Source organism: Bubalus bubalis, chromosome 7 (genome assembly GCF_019923935.1).
Source record: "Bubalus bubalis isolate 160015118507 breed Murrah chromosome 7, NDDB_SH_1, whole genome shotgun sequence".
NCBI classification, from domain to species: domain Eukaryota; kingdom Metazoa; phylum Chordata; class Mammalia; order Artiodactyla; family Bovidae; genus Bubalus; species Bubalus bubalis.
The window spans coordinates 168800-184181 of record NC_059163.1 but is presented as its reverse complement, the minus strand read 5'-3'; the positions used below and the strand labels follow the sequence as shown (position 1 = coordinate 184181).

General features: G+C 62.8%; 2 protein-coding genes and 1 long non-coding RNA gene across 13 annotated transcripts; 2 read left to right on the top strand and 1 right to left on the bottom strand.

The window, feature by feature from the left end:
• Positions 1-877: 877 nt before the first annotated feature.
• SLC49A3 (solute carrier family 49 member 3) lies at positions 878-10061 on the top strand. 10 transcript variants are annotated; one of them, XM_044945532.2, is made up of 10 exons: positions 878-1256; positions 3955-4113; positions 4296-4509; positions 4656-4748; positions 6555-6688; positions 6803-6919; positions 7517-7669; positions 7937-8094; positions 8217-8362; positions 8945-10061. In XM_044945532.2, exons 1-10 carry the CDS (start codon positions 1119-1121, stop codon positions 8947-8949), a joined length of 1317 nt encoding a protein of 438 aa, XP_044801467.1. In that variant the 5' UTR covers positions 878-1118; the 3' UTR covers positions 8950-10061. The 10 variants fall into 10 exon arrangements, with proteins under 10 accessions (XP_044801467.1, XP_044801464.2, XP_045022176.1 ...); XM_044945529.2 differs by having other exon boundaries at positions 8899-10061; XM_045166241.1 differs by having other exon boundaries at positions 882-1256; positions 4296-4519; positions 4656-4732; positions 8859-10061.
• LOC112586135 lies at positions 9975-12328 on the bottom strand. Its single transcript, XR_003110506.3, has 3 exons — positions 12197-12328; positions 11268-11369; positions 9975-10109 (listed from the first exon to the last, which is right to left on the bottom strand). It is a non-coding gene; the product is annotated as an uncharacterized LOC112586135 (long non-coding RNA).
• Positions 12329-12413: 85 nt separating this feature from the next.
• ATP5ME (ATP synthase membrane subunit e) lies at positions 12414-14044 on the top strand. 2 transcript variants are annotated; one of them, XM_025289562.3, is made up of 4 exons: positions 12414-12635; positions 12968-13022; positions 13400-13498; positions 13966-14044. In XM_025289562.3, the coding sequence occupies exons 1-4, from the start codon at positions 12438-12440 to the stop codon at positions 13989-13991; spliced, it is 378 nt and encodes a 125-aa protein (XP_025145347.3). In that variant the 5' UTR covers positions 12414-12437; the 3' UTR covers positions 13992-14044. The 2 variants fall into 2 exon arrangements, with proteins under 2 accessions (XP_025145347.3, XP_025145348.2); XM_025289563.3 differs by having other exon boundaries at positions 12423-12581.
• Positions 14045-15382: the final 1338 nt, after the last annotated feature.

Below are 15382 nucleotides of genomic sequence, written 5' to 3'. Positions count from 1 at the left end.
TCTGGTTTCTCTACCTTTTCTAAATCCAGCTTGAACATCTGGAAGTTCATGGTTCACATACTGCTGAAGCCCGTGTTGAAGGATTTTGAGCATTACCTTGCTAGCATGTGAGATGAGTGCAATTGTTCAGTACTTTCAACATTCTTTGGCATTGCCTTTCTTTGGGATGGAATGAAAACTGACCTTTTCCAGTCCTGTGTCCACTGTTGAGTTTTCCAAATTTGCTGGCATACTGAGTGCAGCACTTTAACAGCATCATCTTTTAGGATTTGAAGTAGCTCAGCTGGAATTCCATTACCTCCACTAGCTTTGTTCATAGTAATGCTTCCTAAGGCGCACTTGACTTCACACTCCAGGATGTTTGGCTCTTAGGTGAGTGATGACACCATCATGTATATACAGATCATTAAGACATTTTCAGTAGTTCCTCTGTGTATATCTGCCACTTCTCTGCATCTGCTAGGTTCTTACGTTTTTGTCCTTTATTTGTCCTTTGCTCGAATTGTTCCCTTGGGATCCCTGTGTTGAAACCCATAGAAATCTATATCTCGTGTTTTCTCAGCTGCAAACTTCAGATTCCCAGGTAGGGGGCGGTCACCTGCTCCTCCCTGGCCCACGGTCCCGTGCTCGGGCACAGCCCTTTCCCTGGGCGTGAGGACAGGCTAGTCTCCACCTCCCCCTCTGCCCGTCCTCCCTCAGTCCTGCTTCTCTGCAGGGCTGACTCGAGTGGAGTCAAGAGCATCTAGTGGAGTCTAGAGCATTGATTGGAGGCGCTTTGCAAACTGACTCCAGCCTCCTCCTCCAGGTCGGCCTCCAGCCTCCAGCTGTTACTTGTTTGGACCTCAGGAAATTGGTGGGTGGGGGTGGCGGCGGGGTTCTTTCCACACCCCTTTCAGGAAGTGCGGCCTTTCCGCGAGGCAGTGACTTCCCGGAGCCGCTCCTGACCCACGTGCGTGAGCGCATCCATCGCGGGGCCTCGCGAGGGCATCTTGGTCCCCTTTCAGCCTGACCAGTGGTAACCCCTGCCTGTGGGGCGGGTTCTGACCCGACCCCACCTCCGAGGGCGGTCCTGGCCTATCAGCGCGGTTCCAAAAGTCGGCGGCCCGGGTGCAGCGGCAATGGCGGGGCCAGCGGGGGACTGGCCAGAGGCCGCCGCGGCGACCTCGGTCCGGAGCGCGCTGGGGGGCTACCGCGCCTACGCCCGTCGATGGGTCTTCCTGCTGGTGATCAGTCTGCTCAGCTGCTCCAACGCCACGGTAGGGGCTGGGCCGGGGACGGGCGGCGGGGCAGGGCTGCGGGACAGGGCGGGACCTTGCCGAGCCCGGCCCGTCGACGTCCGGTGCGCGCCGAGCGCCGCTTCCCGTGGGAGAATCGGCCGCTGAGAACTCGCTCGGCCAGTCCCGGGACGCAGCCCTCCTGTCGCGCGACGGCGGAACCGCGGGGGAGGGCCGCCCGCGAGCTCAGCGCAGGACGGGGGCGGAGAGCCCCTTCCTTGGCCGAGGCTGCGCAGGTAGAGCGGGTGACCTGTCTGTCCTCGGGGGCCTGAGACCCGCGGTGGTTTCGACAGGATCCCGCTCCTGCCTCCGAAAGAGTCACTGTCCACGGCCACGGAGGGATCCTCCCGCAGTCTCCCTTCTCTGCCAAGTGCGCACCCACTGCAGCCTGGGCACCCTCTGCGCCCCTACCTGCCTCTCTTCCCTGGGCCCTGACCGCCCTCCCAGGGTTTATGGCTCACTTCCAAGGTCCCTCACCAGAGGCCTTTCTTGCCTGCCCACTCAGTCCCTTTCTTCACAGCCACCCAGCTGGGGTCAGCAGAGACACTTCAGCTGTTCTAGAACTGACCCCACTGCTGGCAGGGACAGTGCTCATCATCACAGCCCCTGAGACCAGAGAAGCCCCCGCGAGAACCAGGTCTGCCGGTTCCAGGGCCCCAACTCTCCCAACCTGCTGCTACCCGAGACTCGCCCCTTGAGGGCTGAGGCCCTCTGCCGACCCAGCACGTGCCACGGCTCAGCCAGCAGACCTTTCTCTGCTCCTCCAGCTCCGGGCTGTGCCATCCTGCGTGCCCTGGACTGCATGCTCTTCCCGACCTGAGGCTAGTGGCTGCCTATCGAGCGGTCAGGCTGCAGAGCTATGGGGCCCCCGGGTCTCCTCCTGTAGGCTGCCTGAAAGAACACCGTTCAGCCTCACACTGGACCTCAGGGAGTTGGGCAGTGAGGGGTGGCCACAATCATGAAACGCAAAGTGCCCGGGGAGGGGGGCAGTGGGGCCCGACGCTCAGGGAAGCCCCGAGTGGCAGAGGGAGGTCAGATGAAGAGACTGTGATGAGGAGGGGCTGGCAGGTGAGGGCAGCCCTGAAAGGTACCACCTTGGAGAGGTTCTTGGGCGACAGCCCCTCTTGGACGCTACTGCAAACTCTTTGGGACCTCTTTCCTCCTCTGCTTGCTGGCCAGCCCTGTGCTGGGACAAGTGGCATGCCCAGCCTGGGACTTCAGAGACGTTTTTCTCTGCAGCAGTCGGTGGTCTGCGTCTGAACACTGTGAAGCCAGGATGGGTTTGGGTGCAGTGGTTTGAGAACGCAGAACGGGGGTCTCTCTCAGCCCCCTCCAGCTGCTTCAGTGTCTGGGGGTGGATGTTGGAGGCCGAGGCTGTTTCTGCACTTGTCTCGTCCACAAGTTGTCATGGAGCAGACAGGAATCACACCAGGACTTGTCATGGTCCCCACGGGGGTCGCGGCAGGGAGCTCGGGTCAAGAGGTGCACCCTCGCTTACTCCTCCCGTGGCCAAATGCGCAGGGCCCTCAGTCCCGGGCGGGGTGGGCAGCATGAAGGGCACGTGGGTGGTGGTTGCAATGAAGCCTCAGTGGCCCTGGAGTGGTCTGGGTGAGGGACAGCGTGGGGGACAGCCACCTACGTTTTCAAAGCACACACAGGGCCTCCCGGCAGGCTGGGAACACATGGAGCAAGTCCGCGTCCTGGGCACACAGTTCCCCCCACGTTGCTGTGTGTGTTTCAGACCTGTCTCTGCCCCGCTGGCCACCGGTTCTGGGGAGGACCGAGGAGCGAGGCTGGCAAAGGTGGGCTGCGCTCAGAAGGCGTGGCAGCCAGAGCCAGGGTTTCTCACCACTGGATCAGCTGGGCGGGAAGCAGGTGGCCTGCACCAAGCTCTTCCTGAACCTAGAAGCTCTGTCCTGAGAAAAGGGAAGAAAAGGCAGCTGTTGCCCAAGGTCGCTGTCATGTGGGGCTCTGTGGTCAGAGCTCTGTTCGGGTTAGGAAGGCTGGATCCTGCGGCCTCTGCCGTGGGGGCAGGGTGTGAGGCCTGGGTGAGCTCCCGCCTTGCTGTGCCCTCTCAGAGGTGGAGTCCGTGGGCTTTGATTTGTGACACCTTCATTTCTGGACCAGGCCAGGAAGCTTCCCCACTCCCTCCTGCAGTAAGCCCTGGTGCACCGGCGTGTCCTCCACGGGCACCAAGTGTCCACGGAGTGGCCCCCACAATGTGCTCCTCGGCCTGTCCCATCCAGGCAAACTACACGCCCACGTGACAGGGAGCCGGGGGACCCTCTCCCACCTCCCGGCACTCCAGCTTTGGCCAGCACCCAGTCTAGGTGCCCCCCACCCCAGCATGGTGGCCATTTCTCTTCTGCCATTAGCCCCAGGCCTTCTCCTCGGAGGGTCAGTCCTGGGGGCCTCGCTGTCCTGCAGGGTCCAGCCAGGTTGTCTGCCTCTGTCTGCCCCGGGACCATGTCTGCAAGGATGGTTCCGGTCCTCTGCCCCGACATGCTGTCTGAGACCCCAGCTGGTGCCTCCCCTCTGGCCTGACCAAGTGAAGATCCCAGCCCTGACGGGACCCCTGGACCCTTTCTCTCCCTCAGACCAGCCGGCCATGCCCAGGGCAGCCAGCAGCCGCAGTGTCTGCGGTGCCTGCCCTGGGCTGATGCCAGCCTGTGTCTCACAGCTGTGGCTCAGCTTCGCGCCCGTGGCTGACACGATCGCCCGGCACTTCCTCCTCTCCACGGAGCAGATCAACTGGCTGTCACTGGTCTACCTCGTGGTGTCCATCCCATCCGGTGTGGTGGCCATCTGGGTTCTGGACTCCGTTGGACTCTGCAGGGCGGTGAGTCAGACCACACACCAGGGCCTGCTCTGGGACAGGCGGGTCCCCAAGCATGGGATCGAGAGCCACCCCCTCCTCCCAAGATCCGAGTCCTCAGGCAGAGCCACTGGGTGGCGAGTGGAGGCTGGGGCGGTGGGGGGCATCCCGGCTGCTGGGCAGCTCTTCTGACCCCACCCTTGCAGACCACCCTCGGCGCGTTCCTGAACTTCTGGGGGAGCGTGATCCGCTCCATGCCTTGCATGGCCCTTGGCATCCAGGACCCGTTTGTCTTCCTCCTGGGTGGGCAGAGCTTCTGCGCCCTGGCCCAGACCCTGGTCATCTTCTCTCCAGCCAAGCTGGCTGCCTTGTGGTTCCCTGAGCACCAGCGAGCCACAGCCAACATGATCGGCACCATGTGTGAGTCTCGGTGAGGCCGGCGTCCCCTCTGGCTCAGCGTGTGGCCGGGCGCCTCTGTGCGCTCCCCGCTCTGGGGGGTGAGGGCTCCTCCGTGGATGGGGGCCCAGCCTGCCTTCCTGAGCTGACGCACATCCCTGTCCATCTAGCAAATCCCCTGGGTATTCTGGTGGCCAACCTGCTGTCTCCCACTCTGGTGAAGACGGAGGAGGACATCCCCTTGATGGTGAGGGAGCTCACAGGTGCGCGCGTGTGTGCACCTCTGTGTATGACGTAGAGTGTGTGGCTGTGCTTGAGTGGCTGTGTGTGTGCATGTGTGTGTGCATGTGTGTGTGCATGTTCCTGGGCTGTGTGTGCTGGTGCACGTGTGCGGGGCTGGTGGGCTCGTGCACCCACGCTGCCCGTGCGAGTGTGCACCTGCATCTTCTGTGGACACGGCTGAGTGCACCCCGTGTACATGGGGCTTCCTCCGTTGCAAGTACTGGGCACCTTCCGAGCGTCAGGCACAGCCCCAGACTGCCGGGTGTTTTCCTTGGAGGGGAGAGAGCACCAGGGCGGCGAGAGGCTGGCTGCGGCAGGATGCGGCGCTGTGGGGGTGGGGAGGAGGATGCGGGACCAGAGAGAAAGGCGCTGAGGTGGAGGTGAGACTGAGGGGTGCGGCTGCAGCCAGAAGTGTGTGTCTGCTGAGCAAGGGGAGGGCGGAGGGAAGCGTCAATCTAGGTGGCATGCGGTTGGCTTGATGTGATGGACACCCTGGGGGGATCTGAAGGGAGAGTGATTCCATCTGGTCCAGAACAGCTCAGGGAACGAAAGGTGTGCCCGGAATGTCCAGGGAGAGCCTGGGCTGTGACTCAGCTGGGGAGTGGGGTGCACTGATGAGCGAGTGGCTTCTAGCTGGGGGATGCTTGGGGTCACTCGCAGAGGTGGGAGAGGGGGTCCAGGTGACAGTTGGATAGAGCTCCCAGAGATGGTCCAGCTGAGGCCATCATTGTTGGTCACCCTTGGGTGAAATTTTGAAAGCCAGGTTTCTGAATGCAGCAAAGCAGAGGAGGCCCCGAACGGGCCCTGCCTGGGCTTGCTGGTGTCCACCTGGAACGACAGGCGAGGCGGGCAGTGAAGAGGCAGCAGCTCATCTGGAGCCTAGGGAGCAGACTTTAGGTGCCTGTGTGTATGTGCATGCATCCACGGGGACCTGTGCACGTGCAGTCATGCCCGTGTGCGTGTATCCACAAGGACCTGTGTGTGCGTGCACTGCCCATGTGCATGTGGGTGCATCCAAGGCCACCTGTGTGAGTGCAGTCACGCCCGTGTGCATGTGTGTGCATCCACAGGGACCTGTGCACGTGCACTCACGCCTGTGTGCGTGTATCCATGGGGACCTGTGTGAGTGCAATCACGCCAGTGTGCGTGTATCCATGGGGACTTGTGTGTGTGTGTGCACTCACGCCTGTGTGCGTGTATCCATGGGGACCTGTGTGTGTGTGCACTCACGCCTGTGTGCATGTATCCATGGGGACCTGTGTGAGTGCAATCACGCCCGTGTGCGTGTATCCATGGGGACTTGTGTGTGTGTGTGCACTCATGCCTGTGTGCGTGTATCCACGGGGACCTGTGTGAGTGCAATCACACCTGTGTGCGTGTATCCACGGGGACCTGTGTGTGTGCACTCATGCCTGTGTGCGTGTATCCACGGGGACCTGTGTGTGTGCACTCACGCCTGTGTGCATGTATCCACGGGGACCTGTGTGTGTGTGTGCACTCACGCCTGTGTGCGTGTATCCACGGGGACCTGTGTGTGTGCACTCACACCTGTGTGCATGTATCCACGGGGACCTGTGTGTGTGCACTCACGCCTGTGTGCATGTATCCACGGGGACCTGTGTGTGTGCACTCACGCCTGTGTGCGTGTATCCACGGGGACCTGTGTGTGTGCACTCACGCCTGTGTGCGTGTATCCATGAGAAGCTGTGCATGTGCAGTCACGCCCATGTGCGTGTATCCACGGGGACCTGTGTGCGTGTACTCATGCACACTCTCCCCACAGCTAGGCACCTACATCATCCCTGCCGGCCTCACATTCCTGCTGGCCACTGCGTGCCTCTGGGAGAGTGTGCCCCCCACCCCGCCCTCTGTGGGGGCTGCCCAGTCCACCTCGCTGTCATTCCTAGCTGGGCTGAAGCTGGTTAGTGCTGCACGTGCTGTGGGCCCGGGGGGTGGGGGCGAGGAGGGGGAGGGGCAGCCCTGGAGCCCCCGCCTGTGCTTCGAGGCTCTGGACTGAGTGGCCCCTCCCCTTTAGCTCACAAGGAACAAGGCCTACATGGTCCTGGCTGTGTGCTTTGGGGGCGGCATTGGCATCTTCTCCAGCTTCTCAGCCCTCCTGGAGCAGGTCCTCTGTGTGAACGGCTACTCCAGCGTGAGTGCTGGCCCCGACCTGGGGGCTCCCCACCCGGACACAGCCTTGGGGGCCTGTTGACCTGCTGGTGGCTGTGGAGTGGCCCACGAACTTCCCAAGTGCTGTCTCCACACCTGGTTGGGGTGACCTCCTGTTAGGGTGCTCCTGAGATGCTGTATGAGTCTGGGTCTGCAGACAGTGGGTGCCAGCCATGGGCTGGGGTGCTGGCAGAGCCCGCCTGCTCCCACAGCCCTCCGCCAGCCCTGTGGGTCCGTCTGGTATTGGACTCACAGCATCTCGGCTGTGCCCGCTGTGGTCTGGCTTCAGCACTGGGTGTGGGGTTCAGGCCCCGAGTGTTCCCAGTTTCTCAGAGGTGACAGGCATCGAGGGCGTCTGCAGAAGCCAGGCCCTTTCTCTAGGACTTGTCCAGTTCCTGGGTGGAGGTGAGACAAGGACGTGGCACACCCAGGGAGGACACCTCCCACCCCTGAGCCTTCCACGTGGTCCTCCTTGGGCCTCGGGTGCTGCTCGGTGACCCTGCCGTGGGTTCCCTGGTGGTGGGGTACACCTGGGAACAGATGGGCTCAGATAATGGACAAGGTGCCCCCTACCCTCCAGGAATTTGCGGGCCTCTGCGGGGCTCTCTTCATTGTGTTTGGAGTCTTGGGGGCAGTGGCTCTGGGCCTGTATGTGGACAGGACCAAGCACTTCACTGAGGCCATCAAGATCGGCCTCTGTCTGACGTCTCTGGCCTGCGTGGCCTTTGCTGTGGTAAGAGTCCTCTTGAGCTGAGACCACCTTGCAGAGGGTGAGAGTGGGGTGCCCCAGGGGTGGGGCAGCTGGCAGGTTGGCCATAACAGACACCCAGACCCACTCAGATCCAGGTGCCCCCGCCGGGGTGTCCCTGGAGTGGTGTGGGCGCCGTGGCCTCTCCAGCTCTGGCACTGCCCTGCCCCCGACAGGGCTCGGCGGGGCCTGGGGTCCAGGCTGGGGCACTTCTGACCCCTGCCCTGCCGGTCTGTGCGGCTTGCTGCCCAGGTGTCTCAGCTGCAGGGACAGACCGTCGTGCTGGCCGCCATCTGCTCGCTGCTGGGGTTCTTTGGCTTCTCGGTGGCGCCCGTTGCCATGGAGCTGGCGGTCGAGTGCTCCTTCCCCGTGGGTGAGGGCGCAGCCGCGGGCCTGGTCTTTGTGCTGGGGTAAGTGCCCATTCCCATGGCTTTCCAGGGACCCAGGGACCCTCCCCTTGCCCCCACCCCCAGGACACACCACGGACGACCTGAATGCCTACTGCGTGCTGCCCTTGGGGTCCCCGGGACAGCACTGAGGCAGGGCTGAGGGCTTCGTGGCTGTGCAGGCAGGCCGAGGGTGTTCTCATCATGGTGCTGCTGACTTCCCTGACCGTGCGCCACGCGGAGCCGTCTGTCTCCACCTGCCAGGATGGCCAGGGCCCACTGGACTGGAAGGGTGAGGCCCAGGCCAGGAGGCTGACCCCACCCAGCCCTGGAGTCTCCCTTCCACTGGCCTCTTTCTCTTGGCAACCTCCACTGTCCTGGCGGGTGGGTGCAGGGCGCCCACTGAGGGGTGAGGTGGGTTGGGGCGGACCGAGGGCAGCAGGCAGAACCTGGAGCGCAGCCTGGTGGGAGCAGCCCTCAAGGGAGCCCACCTGTGACCCCACGTGAGCGGTTTTGAAGTGAGATCACAGACAGGAGAGAGAGTAAGAGACGCAGAGAAAGACAGAGATGGAGACAGAAAGCCAGAGAGACAGGAGTGTGGTCGTGCTGCACACCCACGTCCTCAGACCTGGTGGGTGACCCTGGGGCTCACGGCCCCTGGGTCTGCAAACCTGCCTCTTGGGGCCGGGCAGGGATCTGTGCCCAAGGCTGCTGTGGGGTCCCTTGCGCCTGGGCGAGTGCCCAGCCGCTTGGGGCGCCTCAGGCAGTGCTGGGCCATGTCTCCCCAGCGCCCATGCTGCTGATGGCCGGCCTCTGCGTCCTCTTCAGCTGCCTCTTTGTGCTCCTTTTCCACACACCGTACCGGCGCCTGCAGGCTGAGGCCGAGGCCAGCCCCTCCATTCAGGAGGATGAACGCCCAGCAACCGCAGCAGCCCTGGACCTGGACCACGCGCCCTACCTGGCAGCCATGCCCTGAGGCTCCACCGTAGCACCCTGGTCCCCAGCAGCCCCTTCCTGGAACTGGTGCTCCTGGCCCTGGCTCCTTCCTCCTGGGAGCCCTCCAAGACATCTCAGGGGCCCTGTAGAGGGCCAGAGGCTGGAGAGCAGTTGGCATGAGAAAAAGAGGACCTGGGGATGCGAAGGGGAGGCAGGGACGTGGGCTCTGGTCCCTTTGGCTGGACCTGTTACGACTGAGGCTAGGACGACGTTGGCATCCTGGGGGGACCCAGGGTTGTGGCAGGGGGGCCCAGGGGATTCTCTGTGGCCGTAGCAAGAAGAGCTGCTGCTGTGCAGACAAGAGGCCACTGACCAGGGGTACCCCAGTGGCCACACCAGGCCCAGGGTGGCTACTGCAGGGGCTGGCCTGGCACCGGGGGGCCAGGGTGAGGGGGAACTGAGTGGGTGTGGGATTCCGAAGGCCCCAGCATGGCTGAGTGTGGGGTGGACAGGTGTGAGGCAGGCCTTCCTTGAAGGAGCCCGTCCTGGGGCCACCTGTGTCCCACCTCTGCTGACCACTCAATGACCAGCCCTCCAGCCTGCTGCCAGCATAGATGGGCAGAGCAGGTGGGGCCAGGCTGGGCAGGAGGTGGAGGCTGGGCCCCAGGCAGACGCTGCTACTCCCTGAAGACCCGCCTGCCCCCAGGGGGTTACCCCTACCCCAGACCTCCTCCACCCCACGGACACTCCCACCCCCAGGAGGACACCTCCGCCCAACAGAGACACTGTTTGTGGGCAGGAAGGTTGGTGGGTTCACATTTATTCAACTGGCCACAGCCCCGTGGGGTGGGGTGCCTCTCACTCCTCTTCCCATGGGCAAACACGTGGCCCAGCACCTTGTAGCCCAGGCTATGTACAGTATCGCTGGTGGAGAACTGGAACATCTGGTCGACCTGCAAGTTTGGTGTGGGGGGTGTCAGGCCCAGGATGGCATGGAGGGAGTGGAGGGTCCCCAAGGCTGCAGCCAGCAGGTGAATTACAGGAACTGGACTCCAGGCTCTGTCTTGTTTCTGTGCATGGCGGGAAGGAAGCTGGGGGAGACCCTGCAGGGAAAGGGGTGGGGCTGGGGCTGGCGTCCCCCTTCCTGGACACTGGGCGTCCCACCCTCCTGATGCTGCAGCTTCTAGGGGCTGAGGCACATCCCCCCGGAGCCCCGAGGGCCATGCTTGGGCCTCACAGAGGGCCTTGGGGAATGACGTAGGGCGCCAGGGGCCAAGCCTCTTCAGCAGTCATGTTGTTGGCCTGGGACGCGAGCTGCCGCCTGCTGCTGAGGACAGCAGGGAGGGGCCAGGTTAGGCTGTTCTGGGGAAGGACTGGCCCTGAGCTGGAGCGCTGGCCCCAGGGGAACCCTCTGATGGGTCCTCATGGGGGCAGGTCTGCCCCCTTCAATCCCACCTGTTCACAGGGCAGGTACCTCTTGAGAGCCTGTCCCTGGGTGAGTCCTGGGCACTAGGGGGGACCACAGGGAGCCATCCCTGACTCCCACATCCCTGGAGCAACCTGTTCATGAGGCTGAAGTAGCCCCCAGCGGGGCTAAAAACCCAGTGATGGTCTGAATGGCAGTGACTGCTGGCCCCACGAGGGTATGGGTGATCCTGCCCTGGGTTTCCCTGAGGGACTCAGGATCCTGGGCAGGCTGATCAAGACCTGAAAGCTGGGGCAGGTGGGGTGGGCCTGGCTTCCTCCCGCCCTGGTGCCCATGATCATGCTCACTAGTCCTTGTTGGCGCTGCCCTTGCCATCGGGGTCCAGCATCTTCAATGTGCTGAGGACAGTCTCCTCGGGGTCCGTGCCTGCCCACAGGAAGCCTCGAGCCTTGGGCGTCTCAGGTGCTAGTCCTGCCCCTCACCACCCAGGGCTCCATGTCCTTGCCCACTTGATGCTCTCAGTGGCCTTCCCACTCCGAGCGCCTGAGAGACCCTCAGCTCCCACCCCAGGGTACTGTTCTTGGAGTCCCCTTGGTCCTGCCAGGCCCAGAGGTGAGCGATTTCTCAGTGAGGGACAGAGGCCCCACCAGCCGGTGGAGGAGAGGTGGGCCTGGGCTGGGGGCCGACAGGGCCCCCCAGATGTGGGTCCCGGAATGCCAGGTCCTAGAGACTTTGAAGAGGTCTGCAGATTTGGGTTTTATGTGAGATGTGCAGACATGAGGTGTCGAGTAAGTGCACACAGTGCCGGCAGGCCTGCAGCTGGCCTGGTGCTCACCCTCAGCTGCTCCCCAGCACGTTCAGGAACACGGTGAAGTCGTGGGCCCCGAGGCCTCCTTGAACGTGGCATCCAGCTCGTCATCCTTGACTTTGATCTTGCCTGTTGCGGGAATGGGGGGTGGGGGTGGGGGGTCACGGGGCAGGAGTATCAGCTGCCCTGGTGGCCTTGTGGTTGGTACAGGCACCCCGGGGCTGCCCCGCTCTGTCATTCTACAGGTGTCCCCAACCCCCGTTGCCATGGGAACTGTGTGTAAGCACAGCAGGTTCAGTTGGGAGACTGGCCACCACTGCCCACCTCTGCGCAGCCTCTCTGCACACCTGGGCTGGGTCAGCTGTGTCTTCCCTTGCGCTGACCACAGAGCTGGGGGACAGAATACCCCACCAGCGTGATCCCTGCTTCTCATTTCCTCCCAGAAACGAGGGTGAGGGCCTCTCTGACGTGGACCTTGAAACTTGGGGCTGCAAAGTCCTGAGGGCTGGAGTCGGGATACCGAGGGAGCAGACTCTGCTAGGCCGGCCTTCTCGGGAGGACCTGTGCCCCTTTCTGCCGGGGAGGCTCCAGGGATGAGGAAACTCTAGCTCTGCGGGGGGCTGGGAATGGGGCCGGTGGTGGGCAGAGGGGCACCCACGGCCGTGCCGCCCCAGGAAGGGGCTCGGGCCACACGGTAGACCTGGCCTGTGAGTCCAGAGGAGCCGGACATGGCCATCCCCTCCGCTGGGAGCCAGCCTGCACTCAGGCTACACTTTGTACCCGGACCCCGGATTCCCTGCCCCAGCCTCGAGCCCCTTCCCGGGCCGTCCCCAGGGCTGGTCTGCGGGGACCGCGGCCCGGACAGGCCTGGGTGTGGCTGCGGCCGCACTGGAGCCGCGGGCGGGGCGGGACAGGCAGGAGAGAGCTCGGTTTTTCACTTTGTACAGTGGACTCACACTTTTCAAATATTTGTACCCAAGGTGTGCGGGCCTCGGTTTATGCTCAACCTAGTTCGAAAATGTCAGGGGACAGGAGGGTCGCACTTGCTGCACAGAACGCGAACTCGCTGCCCGGCCACTGCCCATGCGGAAGCCGCCGCGCGCCGCGCCTGATGACGTCACGCGGGCGTGCGCGCGGGCCGTTCGCCCTCCGGCCGCCAGGGGTCGGCACTCGGCGTCCTCGCACTGTGGGCGGCGCATGCGCACGCCCGGCCGCGCCTCTGCGTCTGCGTCCCCGCGGTGTTCAGGGCCTTGCGGCATCCTCTTCGGTCCGAATTGTGCTTCCGGCGCGAGGGTCACGGACAATATGGTTCCGCCGGTGCAGGTCTCTCCGCTCATCAAGGTGAACCAGGCTCCGCAGCCGCCGCCGCTGATCCGCTCTGCGTGGGCAAAGCGCGTGAGCGCCTTGGCGGGGCTCAAGGCCCCGGCCCGGCGCCCCCGACTCTCAGCACCCCCTGCCCTGACCCGGAGGCTGCGACCCCCCATCGGGCCGCGACGCCGCGGGTGTGACCCCCGCTCCCCCTACCCCGCTCCGCGCCCCGGAGCCCGGCCCTGTGGGCTGAGAACGCCGCCCCGCGCCCCCCCCCCCCCCCCAGCCCAATCGGGCCCCGACGCCGCGGGCGTGACCTCCACCCCGTCCCCTCTCTCAGCGCCCCGGACCCCGACCCTGTGGGCTGAGACCCCCCAGGCGCTGTCCCCCCTGCCGACCCTGACCGCTTTTCCCCGCAGCTCGGCCGTTACTCCGCCCTGTTCCTCGGCATGGCCTACGGCGCCAAGCGCTACAGTGAGTGTTCGCGGGCGTCTGCGGCCCCCCGGCCGGGGCGAGAGAGGGGCGGCGTGGGAGGCCCCTGACCTGAGACCCGAAAGGGCCGGACCCCCGCGCGCGGCCGGTTGGAGGTTGGCCGGGCAGCACCTTGCCGCAGAGGACTGAGTGCGGGGCGGCTGGGTGCCTGGGGTGGCCGCGGGCATCCTGTAGCTGCCCTCCGGGTCGGGTTCTCCGTCAGGAGGTGGGTATCAGGCCTTTACCTACATCCAGGTAAAGGAGAGTGGGAATCGGGCGCCCCTGGCACTCAGTGTACCTGAGGATGGCTTTGCCTGTGAACTGAATTCCTTCAGTGGGAGCGTTCACTGGACGCCCCCGCCCCGCCTTCCCTTTGACAGATTACCTGAAACCTCGGGCAGAGGAGGAGAGGAGGCTTGCAGCCGAGGAGAAGAAGAAGCGGGACGAGCAGAAGCGCATCGAGCGGGAGCTGGCGGAAGGTGCTCATGCGTTTGCCTCTCCTAGATTTGTCCCCAGCCCCGCGGGGTTTTCAGAAACAGCTGCTGCTTCATACGGAGCAGCAAGTGGAGAGGAAAGGCTGCCTTCTCCATTTCCACTGGCCCCTGGGCCATCCTCTGCTGAGTGGGGTTCGGGTGGGGAAGGAGAGCCGTTGCTGGGGGCGGGTGCTAACCTGCCTTTAGTGAGGCTCAGCCCCTGGACCTTAGAGGTGGACTGTCTCAGCCTTAGAGGCCACGCCACCAGAGCCAGGCTCCACCCTCCCTGACTGCGGGCGACAGGTCCCAGTGAGGGAGGACCCGCAGGTCAAGGAAGGCAGAGGACATGGTGGAAACAGAGCATAGCCAGGCTCCATGAGACGAGACGCTGGATGGTTTAACCCCCAAAATCTAAGGTGGCCCTTTGGGGTGGCGGGCCTGTGTAATGGTGTGTTTTCCTTCTAACTTTCCAGCCCAAGAGGATACCATATTGAAGTGAGCCTGCCCTTCTCCAGAGCAGTGTGGCTGAATAAAGTTTTCTGTGCTCTGTGAGTCTCTGACTTGACTTTATTGTCCCCAGTAGTTTGGTTTCTGGACTCAGACTCAGCTGTATGCCATCCTTCTCAGATTATGTGCAGTGTGAGTGGAGAGGGATTCCAGAAAAACTAATCAGTGATTCAGTGATGGGTGCATAAACATGGTGGAACACAGAGAAACTTGATCACTTGCTCTGGGGGCTGGGGGTGGGAATGAGGATGGGAGCCCCTAAGGATGCAGTTTGCAACAGAGGCGCAGCTTGCCCAAGCATCATGGGTGCTGCTGAGCTTCTCCGCTCATCCCTGGCTCAGACCCTTGGACAGGCAGGAAAGGGGGCAGGCTTCGCCATGTGGGAGGAGTGGGGGTGTCCTGATGCCCTTTAAGGTAGAACTTGGATTTCTTTTCTCCTTTTGCACATCTTCCTCCTGCCCCCAGGTAGGGGATGTGGCCTCCTGAGGACTTTGCTGGGGTGCAGCTAGCTCTTCAGTGGGCTTGGGCCTTTGTGCCTGAGAGGGCAGCAGACTCTGCCCCTGCCAGCTGTGCCTCTTCAAGCCCAGTGCGTGCGTGCCAAGTTGCTCCAGTCGTGTCCAACTCTGTGACACTATGGACTGCAGCCTGCCAGGCTCCTCTGTCCATGGGATTCTCCAGGAAAAGAACACCAGAGTGGGTTGCTGTGCCCTCCCCCTCCCCAAGGGATCTTCCCGACCCAGGGAATGAACCCTTGTCTCTTAGATCTTCTGTGTTGGCAGGAGAGTTCTTTACCACTGACGCCACTTGGAAAGCCCACAAATGTTATATATATAATAAGCGCGCATGAGGCCTGGTGTCAAAAGTCGCTATTCCAGCTTTGTGCCTGGAGTGGACTTCCTAGGCTTCGAGCCCCAGTTCATTTGTTTTCCCTGTTTTCAGTAAAGGTGAGGCTGGAGTGCACACCCCCTAGGAGATCCTGAGGTTGGTGGGTGGCTGGCACTGGGTCTCCCTGGGAACTGGGGGGGACCCCAGTCCCACGCTCTTGTCCCCAGGTGTCGCTGTGAGCTGAAGGTTGTGTGGGGCCTGTGGGTCCCCTGCCCGCTGCTGCCGGGAGCGCTGGAAGAAGGCGGCATCTGAACCAGCCTTCACCCACGTGACCTTGCAGCACCGTTCGTGGCTGTAGCCAAGGGGAATTTCCAGTGTCTGGAAACAATTGCTTTGAAACTAACATTACAAGTTAAAGTCCTTTATTTCTATCAGATATTTAGCACCCATTTCAAGTGTGAGTTGTGTTTTCTGTCTGGGTCTGACTTGGCTTTTCTTCCCGGCTAAGCACCATTTGGTTCTTAGAGGCGTGTGGTTGCTTCCATGAAGGAAACCTCA